Genomic DNA, 19,900 nt, shown 5'->3' on the forward strand with positions numbered 1-19,900 from the left:
TTGTTAAATGATTTGTTAAAATTCTAATATTGAACCAACTAACTTTCAACCAACTAAACTTACTTAACTTTTTTTATTTTTTATTAATTTTTAGTTTTCAACATCCACTTTTACAAGGTTTGTTTTGAATTCCAAATTCCCTGCTTCCCTCCCCAAGATGGCATGCAGTCTTATATGGCTATATATATATACAATTATATTAAACTTATTTCCATATTAGTCATGTTGTGAAAGAAGAATCAGAACAAAAGGGGAAAACCTCAAGAAAGAGGAAACAAAAAAAGAGAGAAAATAGTTTCCCTTGATCTGCATTCAGACCTTTCTCTGGATGTGGATGCATTTTCCATCATGAGTCTTTTGAAATCGTCTTGGATCCTTGTGTCACTGAGATGAGCTAAATCTATCAAAGTTTATCCTCACACAGTGTTGCTATTACTGTGTACGATCTTGGTTCTGCTTACTTCACTCAGCATCTGTTCATGTAAGTTTTTTCAGGTTTTTCTGAAATTGTCCTGCTTATCATTTCTTATAGAAAAATAGTATTCCATTACATTCAATTACCACAACTTCTTTAGCCATTCCCCAGTTGATAGGCATCTCCTCAATTTCCACTTCTTTGCCACGACAAAAAGAGCTGCTGTTAATATTTTTGTGCATGTGAATCCTTTTCCCTTTTTTATAATCTCTTTGGCATATGAACCTAGTAATGGTATTACTGGATCAAAGGGTATGCACAGTTTTATAGCCCTTTGGGCATAGTTCCAAATTGCCTGGATGAGCATGTGAAACTCCTTTCCTTGCAACAGATACCTGGACTCCAAATCACTCTTTCCCCTCCATCATCTGAGAGTTTTAAAAGAAGCAGTTTATTAGATTACATACTCATTGTCTTTCTAGAATAGTGAAATATTTTAACTACAACTCATTCCGTAAGGTAAGAGTTTCAACTTGCAAAGGTTGTCCACTTAGCTCAGCATCATACAAAAATAGTAATTTAACTGACTAATTTTATTGCCAAGGAATGTATTCTTGAAGCACCATAGGAAATCAAAGAAACGTGGGTTGTCACTTAACAAAATTTGTATTTTCTTTACTCTGCCTTCAGGAAATAACCTCCATTATCATTGATGTGGTAGAAGGTGAGGTCAAAAAAGATGGTTGGATCAGTTCACAATTCCACTAACAATGCGTTAGTGTTCCAATTTTTCCACATCTTCTGCAACATTTATCATTTTACTTCTTTGTCATGTTAGCTAATCAGGTAGGTGTGAGGTGGTACCTCAGACTTGTTTTAATTTGCATTTCTCTAATCAATAGTGATTTAGAGCAGTTTTTCATGATTATAGAAAGCTTTAATCTCTTCATCTGAAAACTGACTTTTATTCTTATAAATTTAACTCAGTTGTCTATATATTTTAGAAATGAGACCTTTCTCAGAGACACTCACTGTAAAAATTGTTTCCCAGCTTTCTGCTTCCCTTCTAATCTTGGTTGCATTGGCTTTGTGCAAAAATTTTTTGATTTAATGTAATCAGAATTATCCATTCTGTATTTCAAAATATTCTCTATTTCTTGTTTGGTCATAAATTCTTCCCTTCTCCTTAGATCTGACAGATAAACTATTCCTTGCTCTCCTAATTTGCTTATGGTATCACCCTTTATGTCTAAATCATGTACCTATTTTGACCTTATCTTGCTATATGTTATAAAATGTTAGTCTATGCCCAGTTTCTGCCATACTGTTTTCCAGTTTTCTCAGCAGTTTTTATCAGATAGTGAGTTCTTATCCCAGAAGCTGGATTCCTTGGGTTTATCAAATAGTAGATTGCTGTAGTCATTGATTACTGTGTCTTGTGTACCTAACCTCTTCCACTGATCCACCACTCTATTTCTAAGCCAGTACCAAGTAGTTCTGATGATTGCTACAATATAATACAGTCTTAGATCTAGTATGGCTAGGCCACCTTCCCTTAAGTAACTGTTTACATCTGGATTAATTTCAGTATATGAAAGGTAATGTTTTGGTTGCTTCCTTTAAGGTTTTCATTTGAATTCTTTGTCCACTCATGTTCACTTGCTTTATTTTCTTAGATGGTCACAATGTTAATGAACTTCATTAGGTTTTGGCCTTAGGCTTGTAGCTTTGACTATAGATATGGATGTAGGAATATATTAGGGAAGGATTTACATGAAAAATGAACTTTATTTGAAATATATATTTTGTGTTTTTAAAATACACTCTGCTCCAAAATTGATGGGTTCTACAAACAGCACAAAAACTGGCAGGACAGTGTTTGTGTAATCTAGAGTAAAATTTATATTACAAATACCCAATAATAATGAGCAGAGCAGCAGATAACACAACTTGTGCTGCATCTTGAATAGAAGCCTGAAGTAGTGGACTGAATGCTGGGTAACAGGAGGCAGCCTGGGCAGTGAAAGAAGATCCTAGCTTGACCGCTTCCTTACCCATGTGACTTTGGCCTTCCCCTCTCTGGGCCTTAGTGTCCTTGCCTATCAAATGAGACAATTAGGATAGATGATCTCTGTGGTCCCTTCCATCCCTAATCTATGATGTGTAGTCAGACAGTCCTGGATTCAAATCCTGCCTCATGAAACTTAACAGCTGTGTGACCATAAGGAAGTCCCTTAACTTCTCTGAGCCTCAGTTTCTTCCTCTGTAAACTGGATTATCATCTCTATTACACTTGTTTCCCAGGAGTGCTTTGGGGATCAAATGAAATCATGTATGGCAGATGCTTTGTACACTTGAAAGGGCTACATTCAGTTCATTTCAGCTGAAGCCTTCGAGAGTTGCCAGGTGCCAAGCATTCTCTTCAAGGCATGAGAAGAAAAGGTCTGATCTTCTACCATATCAGTGATGGTGGAGGTTATTTTCTGAAGGCAGAGTAAACAAAACACAAATTTTGTTAAGTGACAACCCATGTTTCTTTGATTTCCTATGATGCTTCAAAAACACATTCCTTGGCAATAAAATCAGTCAGTTAAAAAGTTAGATTATTGTTTTTGTTTTTGTGTGGTGCTAAGCTAGTTGGACAATCTTTGCAAGTAGAAACCCTTACCTTATGGAATGAGTTGTAGTTAAAATATTTAATTGTTCTAGAAAGACAATGGAATGAGTATATAATCTAATAAACTGTTTCTTTTCAAACTCTCAGATGAAATATATTTATGTTTGAGTGAAAAATAAATCTTTATTAGCTTTAAATGAAATTAAGAAATTACAAGAGAAAATGCCAAACCATCAAGAGACAGTAGTTTCCCTACTCAATTACTTAGAGTGTTTGTTTTTATGAATATATAAAGGTACCAAGAATTTACTTTGAAGAACTCCACATGACTCCATTCATTTGAATGTGGAATTCTATATTACCACTGTGGAGGAGCCTGAGCTTAGAATCCGAAAACCTGGATTCATTCATCTACCCTACCCTCCTCCTCTACATAGTGGCTCTGTTATTCTGGATACAGTCACTTAGCCTTGTTGTTCCTCTAGCAACATCTTTTTACTTTGGCTAAGTCATTGTCTAGATTGTGATTTCATGGATTGATGAAAGGAGCTCCCCAGGGTGACACAATCATGACCTCTTTCTGTATTCATGTCTGCTCCTTCAGCCACCACACTGGAACCATCTGAAAACGAATTTTGTCATCCTCAGATATAAAAATAGTTTTTTTAAAATCAGTATTGTTGAATTTGAGTTTACGAGTAGTAAAGAAACATATGAATTCTAATCAAGTCAACAGACTAAAGTCCTCCTTCAATACCTCTTTGTGAAATAGAAGTGACCTGAGTTCTGGAAAGACATACCAGTGGGGCATCAAGCTGAAAAGTTTATATGGACCTGGCTGTGAACTATGTGTTTGTCTCTTGTGTGAGAGCCAGTCCAACTAAAAGTTGGCACCAGGACTTACCACCATCTTGGCTGTACGTGAATTTTCTCCCTACAACTACTCTCAAAGATTGGCTCTTATGTTCTGAGGTGTTAGTATGTGTGTCAGGGGAAAGAATATCCACACATGTATCATAACATTATTAAAAGTCAGTACAAGGTAGTTTGTCAATGCTACTAGAATCACCGTTGAAGCCACTAATGTGTAAGTACCATACTGCTGTTGAGTTTTAATTTTACTTCTATGAAAAAGATAAAGGTCTGAGGTCTGAAAGAGAATGGATTATTTTTTATTATATTTGTATGATGTATGGACGATGATGTTTTTTGTAAGGTAGAGTATGAAGTTGTTAATGCAGAAGCATAGTCAGCCTGTGTGTATAGATCTGTGTGGGGTTACAAAGAGTTGGACAGAACTGAACAACATACACACGTGCGCGCTCGCACACACACACACACGTATGTACATTTAGTTTTAGGCTCCAAATGGTAGAGGAGAGAACTAACACTTATCTGAACAGAAGGAAATATGTGGTTAAACGGTTTCAGCTATAACTGCAGACGATTTCCCTTTGTCAGATGGGAGAAGAAATGAAGTCTTATATTTCTTTCCCTGAAATAAGGACATTGTATTGATAAGGTTTATGGATCTTTTGACAGGAAAAGTAATTTTGTATAGTTAGGAAAAGGGAGTAGCATAAATATGTACAAATGATTAGCACCAACCAAACAGATTTTATTCAGCAGAGTTTTGAGAGTAATTTTTCTGAGTATTTACAGTTATCACATTTTATCACTAAAATTTAACATTAACTAAACCTTAACAGCCAGATGTATGAAACTTCTATTTGAAAAGCCTTTTGAAATCAATGAAGCTAGTATGTTGAGACTAGAAAGAGCATTGGACTTGGAGTCACAAGAGCTCAGTTCAAATCCCAGTTTTGCTTCTGACTACCTTAATCATTCTGGGCAAGGCACAACTTTTGAGACTCTCTTACCCAATTTGTACAATAAGAGAGGGGCAGGCACTACATGGTCTTACTCTAAGTCTCTCCTGCCTTTAAGTCATGATTTTTAGCTTTTGCCTAAAACAATGTAAGTCTCAGTTACATAAAGTAATAAATGAAATCTGATCTTCCATCGAGAAGACACTAGAACTTGTAAAACAAAGATTATACATTTGGTACGGCTAATGAAGAAAATTATTCAAGGGGTGTGTGTGTGCGCACATGAGCTTTTAAACCAGGTATTTTTACACTTTCTGAAGTTATTGAATCATCATATAAAGAAATAGTTGTTGTGTTTGTCCTTCATTCTCAAAGAGGACCATGACATCAAGATGATGACATGATTTGTGGTTGACTTTGATTTGAGTGAAGGAGGGCTGTGCAAGGTCACCAACCTCACTTTCTTCTCCTGAGCCATCTGGGTCCAGTGGCCTGATATTCATCAGGACTACTGGAGATGGCCTAGTATGCAGTGTGAGACCTTGGCACCCATTCAATGAATAGGCTTCTTTAAGTAATTACTCTGTGCAGAATTTCTGCATAAAGAAACAGTAAAAACTTGATCAAAGAAAGTTTTAATAATGCACATATAGTAATATGGTAACAAAATAAGACCACTTTTGGAGCCAATAACCAATGTTAAGTGGTTGGAACAATTCAACAATAACATTTAGTGAACTAATATCTCTACTAGTCATTCTTCACTGTTTGTTGGTGGTGTTCATAGATCCCAGTTTGTTTTCTTAAAATAAGCTTTGTTAATACCTCTAGGTTTGGGTTTTATTTTTTTTTAAGCACAATAATTTTCAGATTTTACCACTGGTACCACCTCAACACACAAAGTAACCCTCCCTTGTAACAAAGAAAAATAGCTGAGCAAAACTAACCAACACATTGTTCTGGCAGTGTTTGCAACATTCTCTACCTATAGTCCACCACCTCTATACTGGGAGAGAAGTGTTTTCTCAGTTCTCCAAGGCCAATTTGAGCCATTACAATTGCTCTGCAATAAATTTCATTTAGTGTTCTTTTCATTGATATATTTATTTGATATATTGTTCCCATGATTCTAATGACTTTGGTGTGAGTTCATATAGGTCTTACAGTTTCTCTGAATTCCTCACATTTGTAGTTTCCTACATTTTATTAATGTACTCCAGCAGTGGAATCATATTCCATTATATTTGTGTACTACAGTTTGTTTAGTTATTCCCCAGTTAATCATTACCCACTTTGATTCCAGGTTTGTGTTTCTTTGTTACTGGCACATACAAAAAAATGCAACATTCAGTATTTTCATATAGATGGGGCTTTTCTTCTGTCTTTGACCTGATTGGCATAGATACCTAGTAGTAAAATCCCTTAGTTGAAGGTTATGAATAGTATAGTGACTTTTATTGTTTAGTTCCAAAGGGTTTCCAGAAGAATAATTGATTGTAAATTCCATGAGGGAAGGATTATTTTTTGTCTCTCTGAATCCTCAGTGCTTAGCACATAGCAGATGCTTAATAAACACGCATTGATTGTATTCATAGCTCTGCCCACAGGATGTTGATTTGTGCATGTTCTTGATGCTGTAAACTGCCCCTTCTCCCATTGGCAAGTTCCTCCTGGAACCTCCATATTGTGGAGGGGGCCCAGGCCTGCTTCATTTCCTCTTCTGGCCCTATTCTTGCTTCCTAGACTTCTAAACCATGTCTACTTAATGCAAATATTTTTCCCTCAGTTGGCAATAATCTTAACAGTATTGATTTTGTTCATATAAAACCTTTTTAACTTTATGTAGTTAAGTTTTTTTAGAAAATCTACTTACCTATTTCTTTTTTTCAGTATTAATATATTTTATTTTCCCCCAATTATATGTTAAAACAATTTTTAAACTTTATTTAAAAGTTTTGAGGCCCAAATTCTATTCTTTCTCCCCCCCTTCCTGAGACAGTATGCGATCTAATAGAGCTTTTTGCATGTGCAGTCGTTCTCATCTATTTCTAAAGTACAACACTGCTTTCCAGCTCTACCTCCCCTTCATGTGCTATCTTCCCTTATTAGAATGGAAACTCCTTGAGTGCAGAGTCTGTCTTGCTTATGCTGTATCCTCCAATGCTTAGTACAATACCTGGCACATAAATACTACATACTTAATGACTTTTTTTCCCTGTCAGTCTGCCAAAAATTAGGTTTAAACCAACTTCTTCCACTATATACCTCAATAAACTTTAAATGGGTGGGCAATCTGAATGTTATAGGTTATACCATAACAAAATTAAAAGAGAATCAGATCATATACTTTTCACAGCTAGGAAAGGGGAAAAATTCTTAACCAAAAAGGGGGGGAGGGGCTAAATACAGGAGATCACAAAAGATGATTGAGAAAACTTCAGTTCCATGACATTAAAAAAAAAAACATTTCTGCATGAGCAAAGTTAAAGAAACTAAAATATTGTTGGAATAACAGGGATGTTGTTATTTGGTGGAAACATTTTTGCATTCAGTATCTCAGAAAAAGGCCTGGTATCCAGAATGTGTAAAGGGACTAGCAAAAATATATAGGATGAACAAACATTCCCCAATCAATAAGTAGTCAAATGACAACAGCAAGTAATTCACAAAAGAATTGCAAATGATCAACAATCAATAGGAAAGATAACTCCATATTACTAATAATATAAATGCAAATTAAAACAATACTTGACACCTAGCAAATTGGGAATGGTATTGGAGGGGTTGTGGAAAGACAGGCACACTGCACTGTTCATAGAGCTGTGAATTATGCTAATCATTCTGAAAAGCAATGTAGAATTATGCTGAGAAAGCAACTGAAATGCCTATACAATTTTATTCAGAAATCCCATTGCTGGTAATATTCTCCAAGGTGGTTAATAATAAAAAAGAAGAGCTCTATAGCCCCACTTTTTTAACAGTAAAGAACAGGAAACAAAGTAGATGTCTATCAACTAGGAAATAAGTGACAGAGTGAACTTAGTACTTGAATGCTATGGAACATTATTGTGCCCTAAGAAATGAAGATTACAAAGCAGCCTTAGCAAAATTTTATATATTGATTCAAAGTGAAGTAAACTGGGCCAGGAAAGTAATATAGATGTTGACTCATCACACCCTAAAGGAAAAGAATGTCCTCACCACCACCAACAAAAAAACCCCTGAGAACTTTAATTTTAATGATCAAATTGGGTCCCAAAGAAGACTCGTAGATTTCTTTTTTGGAGGCAGTCAGGGTTAAATGACTTGTCCTAGATCACAGGTCCTCCTGACTCCAGGCCCAGTGCTCTCTATTTGTTCACTGTGCCACCTCACGGCCCGGACTCAGATTCTAAAGGTTCTGTTAGGAGAGCACAATCTCTAGCAGTTTGTACTAAGCAGGGAAGGCTTCCTTCAAGTATTGGCTTGGTATCTGTCAAAAAAACAGCTTCTTCAGAGAGACTCAGCAGTGCAGGTTTGACTGTGTGCCGTGTGTGTGTACATGTACATGTACATGCATGTGCATGTGATTACTGTATCTTTTTAGAAAAAAACTGCAATTAAATCTTAATGCTTCTAAATGTATAGGAAAATTGATGTTTTCTAGATAACCAATTTCATTTCAACCTTTGCTGATGATTTCCTTGAAACTGATCAAACTTATGCCTTATTACATATAATCTAGTGAGCCTATTCAGTGAGTTCAGAGTAAACATTCTAAATTTTATTTCTCATTTTACAGTGATAGTTGATAGATATTTTAAGCACTTTTTGCCCCCTTTTCTGCCACTGTCATTGTGTAGGTGGAAGGAAACCAGCACGGGGTTAAGTATTATTTCTCATTTTTACACCCTTAATAATGTACTGCAGCTAGAAAACAGAAAACTTTCATCCCTCAATGGGCAGTCTTCTGGTGATGAGCCTGGTATCTCCATGATGACCTAAGGATGATCATTTCGCATAGGCACACAGTCTGTCCCTGCTGTGGGTATTTAGTGATTCCCAGCTTAGTTGGACTCTGCTAGAATTTAAGCAGAGCCTACAGGGAACCCAGGTTTACTTCAGAGTAAAAGTAGAAGATGTGGGAAGTTGGGCTAAAATATCTGTACCATCATTTTCTGGGAGCTCTGTTTTTATTTTGGCTGTTTTTTTTGAATACTGAATATCATGTTTTCTTGTCTTCTCTCCCAAAAATTGAAGTAAAGGAAAAAACACAGTTCTTTTGGAGTCTGAGGAATTGATCTCAGCTGTTTATGTTTTTACCTTACCCTTTTGTAAGAGATTATGCTAAATTTTTTTCTGTTGTTATTTTATCTAAATTACTAGATATTTGATTAAACTTTTCTTGATTTTTGTCCTAATGTGTTTAGCATTAGATAGAAAAAGTCTTTAAAAATTTTTTGAAAAATCTAAAAAAACATGATAGAAATGAAAAATAATCTCTACCTTCAAGTAAACTATTTTCTGCTGACAGATACAGGACATGCACAGGTTAAATATAAGATAATTTGCAGAGGAAGAATTCAGTCACAGTTAGGGTGATGAAGAAAGGTTTTACAAATAGTTAGACAAATCTAATTCAAAGAATTTTCATTAATTTTGACTGTGTCTAGGCTATAGATAGGGCAACAGTCACATGTTATTTAGTGTTTGGCAATAAATACCATTTAACTATAATCCTATTCTGATATGTTACTTGATATCAGATAACTATTGAAGTTGTAACCAAGAGAAGTAAGATCCTGATAACAGAACAGATTGAAATTTGATCAAGAAACTTAGTTTCCATACCATTTCACAGTTCTTATAGACTTGTTTATTACTTTATTTTTCTCCCCTCAACCCTAAAAAAAGTGGATATTTTCCTTTAACCTTAATTCTTTGACCTTTAAGTATGTTATGTTATTAAGTTATTAATAATTAATTTATTATTATTAAGTTAATAATAATAAGTTATTAAACTTATGTATTGTCATTGCTGCTTTTTGTTAAACTGTGTTTCAGGTGTATTTAAAGGCTCCAATGATCCTCAATGGAGTTTGTGTCATCTGGAAAGGCTGGATTGATCTACAGAGACTGGATGGTATGGGTTGCTTGGAATTTGATGAAGAACGAGCCCAGGTAGGGTCATTTTATACTTAGCAAGAGGTTGATTGTTATTGTTATTGTGTTTATTTTAAATTTTGTTCTTAATGACTTCAGTCTCAACAAAATGGTATAGTGTAAAGCACGCTGTACTTGGAGGTACCCAGAATTGAATTCTAGCACTGATGTAGTCGATATGTGATCATGTGCAAATTTATTAACTGCTCTCTGAACCTTAGTTTAGTTTCCTTATCTATAAAATGGAGATATTTGCCCAACCTTCATCACAAGATCATATAGGGATTACACTTTGTAAACTTCGGAGTACTATGTAAATGTGAGTAAATATTTTATTATTACTTTGCAGAACCCTGAAATGTCGTACAAATGTGTGGTGTTCTTTGACTTGTGCCATAATCAGTGGTATAAACATTGAAGGTTTTTACTTTTATCTGAACTGATCAAAATAAGGAAGGACGGACACACACACACACGCACACAATTGGATGCAGAAATACCTTTCACTAAACAGGGATATAGGAGGGAAAAAGGAGATAGAAGGAGGGGAAGTTAGAGAAAAGGTAGATTAAGGGAAAGATTAGTCTCAAACAAAAGAAGCTTCAAAAGATGTACAAAAATATTCATAACTTTTTGAGGTGAGAATCTGAGAAAATGCCCATCAATTGGGGAATGGATGAATGAATTATGACATATAACTTTGAACTTATCAACATAATGAACTCTTATCAACATAATGACCACCCAGGTTTTGCAAAGATTAATGATGAAACATGATACCTCCTAATAGAGAGGTTAAAGGACTCAGAATGTAGAGTGAGACAATTAATGATGGGAGGTGGGGGGAGGTGGTTGGGACCATAGACAATGGAAATTTGTTTTAATTGATTGTACATGTTTGTGATGTTTTCTTTTCTCCTTGTTTTCTCATTTGGGGAGGAGGGATTGGAGTGATGGGAGGATAAGAAGGCAGATCTTGGCTGATTAAAACAGATAAAATGTTTTTTTAAAAGTAAAATAAACGGGTGGGATGTGGCAAGCTAGGTGGTGCAGTGAATGGAGTACCTGCTCTGCAGTTAGGAGGACTTGAATTCAAATCTGGCCTCAGACTAGACACTTGAAACCTACTGGCTGTGTGACCTTGGGCAAGTCACCTAACTCCAGTTGCCTGGCCAAAAAAAAAACCAAACCAAAATATTAAAAGTTTTGAGACCCTAGTTCTAGTGTGACTCTGCTTATTTGCTGTGAAATCTTAAAAAGGAATATAAAAATTAAAATGAACCTAATTTAATATTTTCATGTCTTCTACATCAACCTCATTACTATTCTTCGTGTGAGAAACTCCCTATCAGAACAATATACATGTGTGCTTATTTTTTCTAACCACTACTGTTTACATCTTTTGTCATCTTTAACAATTTGCAAGATGTGAGATGAAACCTCGGACTTGTGTTGATTTGCATTTTTCTTATTAGTGATTTAGAGTATTTCATGTGAGGTGGTTAATAGTTTGCAATTCTTCATTTGAGAATTCTTTGTTCATATCCTTTGACCACTCATCTGTTGGGGAATGGCTTTTGGTTTAAATATTTATATATTTTGGTGAATCAGTAGCACCATTTGGAATTATGAAAGTAAAGTGACTAAAATGACCACATATCCTTTGACCCAGAAATTCCATTTCTGGGCTTATAACACACAAGGACACCATTGATAAGAAAAAGTGCTCATAGAAATGAAAATATTTATAGGTGCAGTTTTTGTGATAACAAAGAATTGGAAACAAAATAGATGCCAACCAATAGGGGAATGACTAAACAAATTATGATACATGAAAGTAATGGTCTGTGACTATGCATTCTTATATTTGTAAGAAATGACACATTTTCACAAAGAGAAGCAGGGAAAGATCCACATCAACTGATGCAGAGTGAAGTCAGTGAAACCAAGAAAATGATGTACCTTTAATGACTCCAGCAATAAAAATGGAAAGCACAACCAAAAACAAGCAAAAATGCATCATAAAACAGAATTATTAAGAACAAGCCCAGCTCACAAGAAGAGATAAGGAGACATTCCTACCCCACCACAAGTGTTGTGCATTACACACATTCTTAGCCTTTGTCAATGCATTAGTCAGGCTGATTTATTTTGTCTTTAAAAAAATACTATTTATTGTACGGGATGCCTTTCTGGGAGGAACAGGGGAGGAAGAAGAAACTATGGTAAGGTAAAAAAATACACAATCTAATTAAATTCAAAATCAAGAGTATTTTTTAAAGAAAATGCATAGACTTTTATCCTAAAGAGATCACAAAAAAAGGGAAAAGGGCCTACCTGCACAAAATACTTATAACAGCTCTTTTTGTGGTAGCAAAAAATTGGAAATTGAAGGGTTGCCCATCAGTTGGGGAAATGGCTGAACAAGCTGTGGTATATGAACATAATGGAATACTGTTGTGCTGTAAGAAATGATGGGCAGGCAGATTTCAGAAAAACCTGAAAAGACTTGCATGAACTGATACTGAGTGAAATGAGCAGAACCAGGAGAACATTGTACACAATAACAGCAACATTATGTGATGATCAACTGAATGACTTAGCTCTTCTCAGCAATACAGTGATCTAAGACAAATCCAGAGAACTCAAAAAATGCTATCCACATTCAGATAAAGAACTGATGGACTCTGAATGCAGGTCAGAGCATACTATTTTCACTTATTTGTGTGTGTGTGTGTTTCCTTTTGGTCTGTTTCTTCTTTCACACCGTGACTAATGTGGAAATATGTTTTACATGATTGCCCATATGTAATATATCAAATTGCTTGCCATTTTAGGAAGAGGGGAGGGAAAGGCGAAAAAAATTAAAACTCAAAATTTTGTAAAAAGGAATGTTAAAAATTGTCTTTACGTGTAATTGGAAAAAATAAAATACCATTTAAAAAAACAAAATGCCTAGACTTGGGAGACAGAGTATCTTGTTTAGGAACCAGCAAAGTAGACAGTGTCCCTGAATGTCAGAGTGTATGGAGGGAGGTTAAGGTATATAGAGACTGAAAAAGCAGGAAGAAGCAAAGCTATGAAGGGCTTTTTAAGTAAAACCGGATTTTAGAAGTGTTATTAAATAGAGGTGGTGACATGGTCAGACCTGCACTTTACGAAGAGCATTTTGACAGCTGAATAGTGGTTCAACTCAAGTAGGGAAACATTTAAGGCAGGGAGGCCAACCAGCAGGCTATTAGAATAGTTCAGGTGTGTGGTGATGAGAACCTGCAACAGGGTCATGGTGGTGTCAGGAGAGAAGGGATCATGTGCAAGAAATGTTGTGAAAGTACAATAAACAGTCCTTGGTAACAGATCAGACACAGAAGTGAGAAAGTGAAGAGTTGAAGATTACACCTACATAGAAAGGCTGGAGAATGATAGTTCACTTAATAGTAATAGGGGAAGTAGGAGGAGGGAAAGGGAGAAAAGATAATGAGTTAGGGGTGAAAGAGAATGAACTCGATGTTGGATATGTTGAGTTTAAGACTTCTACAAGACATATAGTTTAAGATGTCCAGTAAGCAGTTGGAGATGTGAGACAGAAGCTCAACAAGAGAGAGTTGGGCTGGATGATTAGATAGGAGAGCAGCCCATGGGGTAAGTAGCATGAATATTATTTCCATTTTATGGAAAAGAGAACCAAGTTCCAAAAGGTTACATGATCACACAACTTGTAGTTAACTGAGAAAATATTTGCACACAGATATCCTAAGTCTACCTCAGTAGAAACTCATGTAGAAACAGGAAAATGCAAGATTTTTAAAACTAACATAAACTTAATCTACAAGCAGTGGCATTTGGAGGAAGTCTTTCATTTTGTATATCGAAGGGGAGTGGTGACAAGTAAACAGGTCATTAAAATTAATGTTGACTATTCGTTGTAAGTCAAAGAAAGACTCTTCATTTCATTCCTTTTTCTGATAGCAGGAGGATGCCTTGGCCCAGCAGGCCTTTGAAGAGGCTCGGCGAAGGACACGTGAATTTGAAGATAGAGACAGGTCTCATAGGGAGGAAATGGAGGTGAGAGTTTCACAGCTGCTGGCAGTAACTGGTTAGTACTTTACCCCAAACTCCCAGGGTGGGTTTGTAATATTTGTTTGATAATGCATCAAAGAATTATTGGGGAATTATGTTGTTTTAAATTTCTCTGTTAGTTTTAGAAAATTCTTTTACTATGATTTTGAATTTAATTAAATCCTAAATCTGAATGCATGATATACTGAAAGAAAACATATAAATTTAAGATTTGAATTAAGTGAAAGCTGGCACTTTATCTCATACCTGTTTGTCTATCAGTGAAAATCTGTCAGCAACATATTTTGTCTTCTCCAGAATTTGTGGTTTGGATGTCCACTTTCTTTCAGTTACTTGAAAAAGTTACCTCTGCTTAAAATACGTTCTTAGATCATCATGGAACCATTGGGCAGACAGTATCACTTGGTGCTATACTCTACTTTATTCATCTTGTTTTTTGAAGATGCTTTAAGGAAAACCCTGTGGCACCGTAAAAAGAGCAAAGACTTGGAACTTGAGGGTCCTCTACTGCTTACTTGACCATGGGCGAGTCCTTTTCTATCTCTTGACCTTTGTTTCATTATTTTGTAAATTGAAGGGGTTGAACAAAATGATCTCTCAGGTCTCACACCTCTACATCTCTGATTCATTCAGAATCATTTGTATTATTCTATTTGTTAATTTGTTACAGAAATGTTTAGTGCTTAGCTTCTGAGAGAATAGATCTGCCAACCGCTACTTTGTGGTTTTTTTGTTAGATACATTTGTAACTATTTTATGCAAGTTCTATTCCTGATTATCTACTTTTATAAGATGTATAAGGGGTAACAAATTACTTTACAAAAAATTTTCAATTTCTGAAGAGACTGAGTTTTCTTATGTTGCATAAATTTCATGTATACATATCAAGAACATATTTGTTTCATAAAGGTAGATTTGTATTTAAAATATATTAGATGACTAGCATTTGAAATTAACCCAGATGTATGCCATTTTTATGATTAACAAGCAAATAAAACAAAAGGGCATGTAATATTATACATTGTGTTCCCAGGCAGTTCATATATCTACTTATCTTTGCACCTAAGGACATGAGTGGAAAAGGAAAAAGAAATGCTTTGTTACAGTTTCCTGAAAATTTTCCAGTTTTTGTAATCAGGCTTTTAGCCCCATTTTCTTTAAGTACCTGTTTCTATAACTGAGCCTTCCTTTGAATCCTGAAAACATTTATTAAGCACCTGCTGAATACCAGGTACTATGTTAGGTTCTGAGGACACGCAGGCAAAAACAAAACCATCTCTGTCCTAAAAAAAGCTCACATTCTACTGGGAGAGGGGAATGCCAGGTTATTGGAGGAGAAGAGCATTGAGATCTGGGGAGGACCAGAGAGGCCTTCGTGCAGAGATTATATCTGAGCTGATGATTCTAGGGAAGCCTAAGTTAAGGATGGTTGATAGGTTAGAGCCAAGTTGTGGAGGGCTTTAAATGAAAGGAACTAGTAGTTTAGCTTTGTGGCAGTATGGAGCCACTAAAAAAATGCTTGAGCAGGGAAATGACATGATCTGACCTGTGATGTATGGAGGATTCATTGATGAAATAACAAACTGGAAATCATCACACATTTAAGTGTTTTTCATGTGCCAGGAACTATGCTAAATTCTGGGGATAGAAATTAAGAGTTCCTACTCTCAGAGTGCTTCTGTTCCAATAGGGAAGCCAACATGAATATGTATACACATGATATATTCAAAATAAATGTGAATTATTTATGGGAGAGAGGGTACTAGCAGCCAGGAGGATCAGGCCAGCATTCACGTAGAAGTAGTATTTGGCTGAGCCTTAAAGGAATCCGGGGAAAACTCTGAGGCAAAGGTGAGAAAGGAGAACCTTCCAGGCCTGGAGAAGATTTCGTAAAAAACCTCAAAAACCAAAGATGGAGTGGTATTTGTCTAGAACAGTGAGGAAGCCAAGCTGTCTGAATCACAGTATGGCAAGGGAAACAGTGTGTGAAAAGTCTGGAGAGGTGGGGATGGGAAAAGTTGTGAGAACTTTAAATGCCTCACAGTTGTTTATAGGTGAGCCTTGATGCAATGAAATCTATGAGGAAGTTGCTACCAATGCAAGACCAAGTAAATAGTGATGCAGACCTGGACAAGGGGGTGGCCATATGTGAATGGAAAAGAAAGGATAGTGGAGAAAGAATCAGAAGACTTAGCAACTGATTTAATGGGGGAGAAAAGGAGAGGAAGGAGGCCAGAATGAATCTCAGCTTCTGAACTCAGGTACTTGGAAGGATGGTTGTGCCCTCAACAGAACCAATCTGTACCTCCTGTGCACCAGGCACTATGCTAGTGCTTGCCTACAGTTAGAAAGAATGAAATAAACCCTTCTCCTTTTAAGGAGCTTGCATTCAAATGGGGGTGGCGGGGGAGGTGCAACAAGTATATATAACTGTATAAGCACCATAAATAGTAAGTGAATAAATACAAATACATACTGAGCAGCTTCAGAGGGAGAGCACTGGCAGGTGGGGAGATCAGGAGAGGCTTCATACCTCCATTAGCTGTATCTTAAAAGATAGAAAGGGCCTCTGAAGCAGAGGTTAAGGAATGAGCGAATTCTAGGCATAAGGGATGGCCATTGCAAAGGCACTGAATCAAGAAATAGAGTGTCCTTGTCAAGAACAAAGAGATTACTTGACCTGGATTGCAGAGTGTTCTAAACTAGTGTCCCCACTTTTTTAGTGGGGACAAAATTATGAGTTCCATTTTGGATTTGTTGAATTTGCAGTAGCCATGGGGTTTCTATGAGAGATTGCTAGGAGGCAGTTGGTTGATAAAGGACTGGATGTTAGAAAAAGGAATAGTGCTGGATATTTAGATTTGGAAATCATCTGCGTAGAGATGATAGTTGAATCCATAGAAGCTGATGAGTCCGCCAAAAGAGAATGTGTATTGTTTCAAAAAGAGAGAGAGAGAGAGCACTACGCTCAAGGGAGCACCCACACTTAAGATTTAGGCATATGTGAGGAATTAGCAAAGGAGTATTCACCTAAAAGACCAAGAAGAAAACTAGGTCATGGAAACCAAAGAAAGTATCAGAATCCCTGAGTGGGAAGGAACTTTAAAGGCCTTCTAATCCAGCCCAAAGGCCTTCCAACTTGAACCTTCTAACTTCAATCCACACTTGAACAGGAATCCCTTCTAAAACGATGGTCTTAGAACCATTGCTTGAAAATTTCCAGTTAGGGGAAACTCATTACCTCAAGCAGCTTTTTCTGCTTTTGGATAGCCTAATTGTTAGGAAGTTTTCCATTATGTCAGGCCTAAAATTTATATCTTTGCAACTTTTTCATTCATTGCTCTTATTTCTGGCTTTGGGGATCAAAAGGGGAAAGTCATTGAGCTCCATATTTGGGTTTCAAAAATGAGTTCAATTCTTGACTCTACTACTGACTATCTGGGTGGCCATGGACATGTCATTTCTTTTTCCTTGGCCTTAGTTTCAAGTGTAAAATGAGGAGGTTAGATTAGATGACATCTTAAAGCCACTTATAGCTCTAAATCTGTGTCTGATCTAAACTAATTCCTCTTCACCCTTCAGATATTTGAGACAGCTATCATATCTCCCTCTTAGTCTCCTCGAGGCTGCACATCTCCAGTTTTTTCGGCAGATCCTTAAGTGGCATGAATTCAAGATTCTTTCTTTCCATCCTGGTAACCCTTCTATGGATGCTCTGGTTTATCAATGCCCTTCTTAAATGCGTCTCCCAGAGCAGCAGAGTACACCAAATATGGTCTAATATGTCAAAATATAGCACCACCATAATTCTTCTATTACTAGATATTGTGCTTTTCTTGATTTAAAGTAAGATTATAATAACTTTCTTGGCTACCATATCATACTGATAAATTGAACTTGCAATCCACCAAAATCCCCAATTCCTTTTCAGGTGAACTGCTAATTTATCCACACATCTTAGACTTACAAAGTTGATTTTTGAAATCCAAATTAAGACTATATTTTCTTCCCTATCCAGGAATTCAGCGATGTGTAATCCATGACTTAGAACCAAAGCTCTGGGTTTATAGAGATTAGGTTTGATCTTGGAAAAAGTGTCTCATAAAAAATTTCCCCTTTTCTCATATACCCACCAAAGGTCTTTTCTCTAAGAAAGTAAATTTATACCACATGTATATACCAAAAAGGTAAAAGCTCAGCAAAAACTCAGACTAAAATGAAATTGGATATAGGACAAATTTTATGTCACCCAACAAAACACAAAGTACTAATACCCAAATCCATATAGTAAAAACATCACTCCTTCCTCTTCAGTGAGTCACATCTTCCCCAGGGACCTGTTCACACATTTAAACTTGCAGTATTGCTGTAGGTTTGACGCTTCGCCAGAGGGGAAGAGTACTTGCGGAGGATAGAATCAACTACTTTCCCACTAGTGAGCCTAACTTCCCCAGGGACCTATGGTCCTTCAGACTTAACAGTAGTACTTGGTGATTAAGGCCTCCCTCTGAAAGGAGAAGACACTTAGGGTCACTTCTATCCCTGAGCCTTCTTAGACCAATAATTTACAATAATAATGAAGGGCAAGGTCTGGGAATGCTCTTTCACATAATGACTGTCTCATATTCTTCCTTGACTATAGCTCCTGCTTTATCTAGGAGCTGCTATCTGTCATTTCTACAGCCACGTGGTTTCTCTTAGGGACATATGGTTCTTCCTCTCCTAGGGTCCCATGGGTCCTTATAGTAGCCCAGCAGACATGTGTGTTTCCCTTGCAGAGAACCAGGAGTCTGAGGACCCTATATTCTCTAGTTCTCTCTGCTCCCCCAATTTTGTCTCTATTTCTTACAAAGTCCAATTCTTGAGAGTATGGTTCCAGCATATGATGACTTGGGCATCTTTAGTGTGGTATCAGTGGCAAAGAGTGCTCACAAGGGTATTCATATGCCATCAGTGCCAGAAAAGTCTTGAATGTAGTATTGAGGATGCTTAGATCTTCCACTGGGAGACATTTTCATGTGGAAACAAAGACTTTATCTTTAAACATGGTTCATTATGACCAGGTGCCCTCATGGTCATGCTCTCTACAATTATCAAAAAGTGCAGAAAGGTCCAGGAGAAAAGGTCTGTGAATTTAGAAGCTTAGATGTTTGGTGACCTTGAAGAACAGTGTGAATAACTTGATGATATGATAAATTAATGATTTAATGTTTTACTAATTCAATTAAATGAATATCGTCCTCCCCCCACAAAAAAAACTTCCATCTTGTTCCAGTTCTTGTCCTTTTTTGAACATCAGGAGTATAAGTAACCAAAGGTTAACTGAATTAGGCTTATATGGATAGTTTATTGATAACTTTGTAAAATTATCCTTTGTTGACTTAAGGAAAAAAACCACTAAAGAAGTACTCACATAGGGGGGAAACAGTTGAACAAATTATGAGAAATGAACAACAGAATGTCTTTGTGCACTAAGAAATTATAAATATGATGAATTCATAGAAACCTGGGAAGGTTTTACGAATGAGAGAGAGAGCAAAATAAGCAGACTCAGAGGAATGCTATCTATACACAGAGACAAGATCACGAAAAAGAAACTGCCTTTCTTAAAAATGTTCTTATTTCTACCGAGGGCACCACCATTCCTCTGGTGACCCAGAGTTATATTCTTCATCATCCTTCATCCCCTTTGTCTAATCATTTGCAGATTATCCGTTTCACTTCCATATCATTTCACAACAATTCAAATTCATCAGTTAAACTCAATTTAATAAACATTTTTTTAAACACCTACTCTGGACTGGGCTTTTGTTCATT

At 36.4% G+C, this 19,900-nt stretch overlaps 1 protein-coding gene across 18 annotated transcripts in view; it reads left to right on the forward strand.

The window, feature by feature from the left end:
- The window catches only part of CBFB (core-binding factor subunit beta), a 90,410-nt gene that overhangs the window by 39,752 nt on the left and 30,758 nt on the right, over window positions 1-19,900 (forward strand). For 8 of the 18 annotated variants that reach the window (XR_011972835.1, XR_011972833.1, XM_072635975.1 and 5 more), the window contains exons 4-5: window positions 9,905-10,021; window positions 13,973-14,068. Coding sequence is in view for 15 of the 18 variants with exons in the window: in XM_072635975.1 (XP_072492076.1) it covers window positions 9,905-10,021; window positions 13,973-14,068 (213 nt within the window). In the remaining 3 variants the exon portion in view is untranslated. Of the gene's footprint in view, window positions 1-9,904; window positions 10,022-13,972; window positions 14,100-14,452; window positions 19,877-19,900 lie in introns of those variants that run through there. The other 10 variants (XR_011972834.1, XM_072635977.1, XM_072635984.1 and 7 more) reach the window with 5 other exon arrangements.

The sequence above is a fragment of the Notamacropus eugenii genome, chromosome 1 (assembly GCF_028372415.1).
Source record: "Notamacropus eugenii isolate mMacEug1 chromosome 1, mMacEug1.pri_v2, whole genome shotgun sequence".
Taxonomy (NCBI): domain Eukaryota; kingdom Metazoa; phylum Chordata; class Mammalia; order Diprotodontia; family Macropodidae; genus Notamacropus; species Notamacropus eugenii.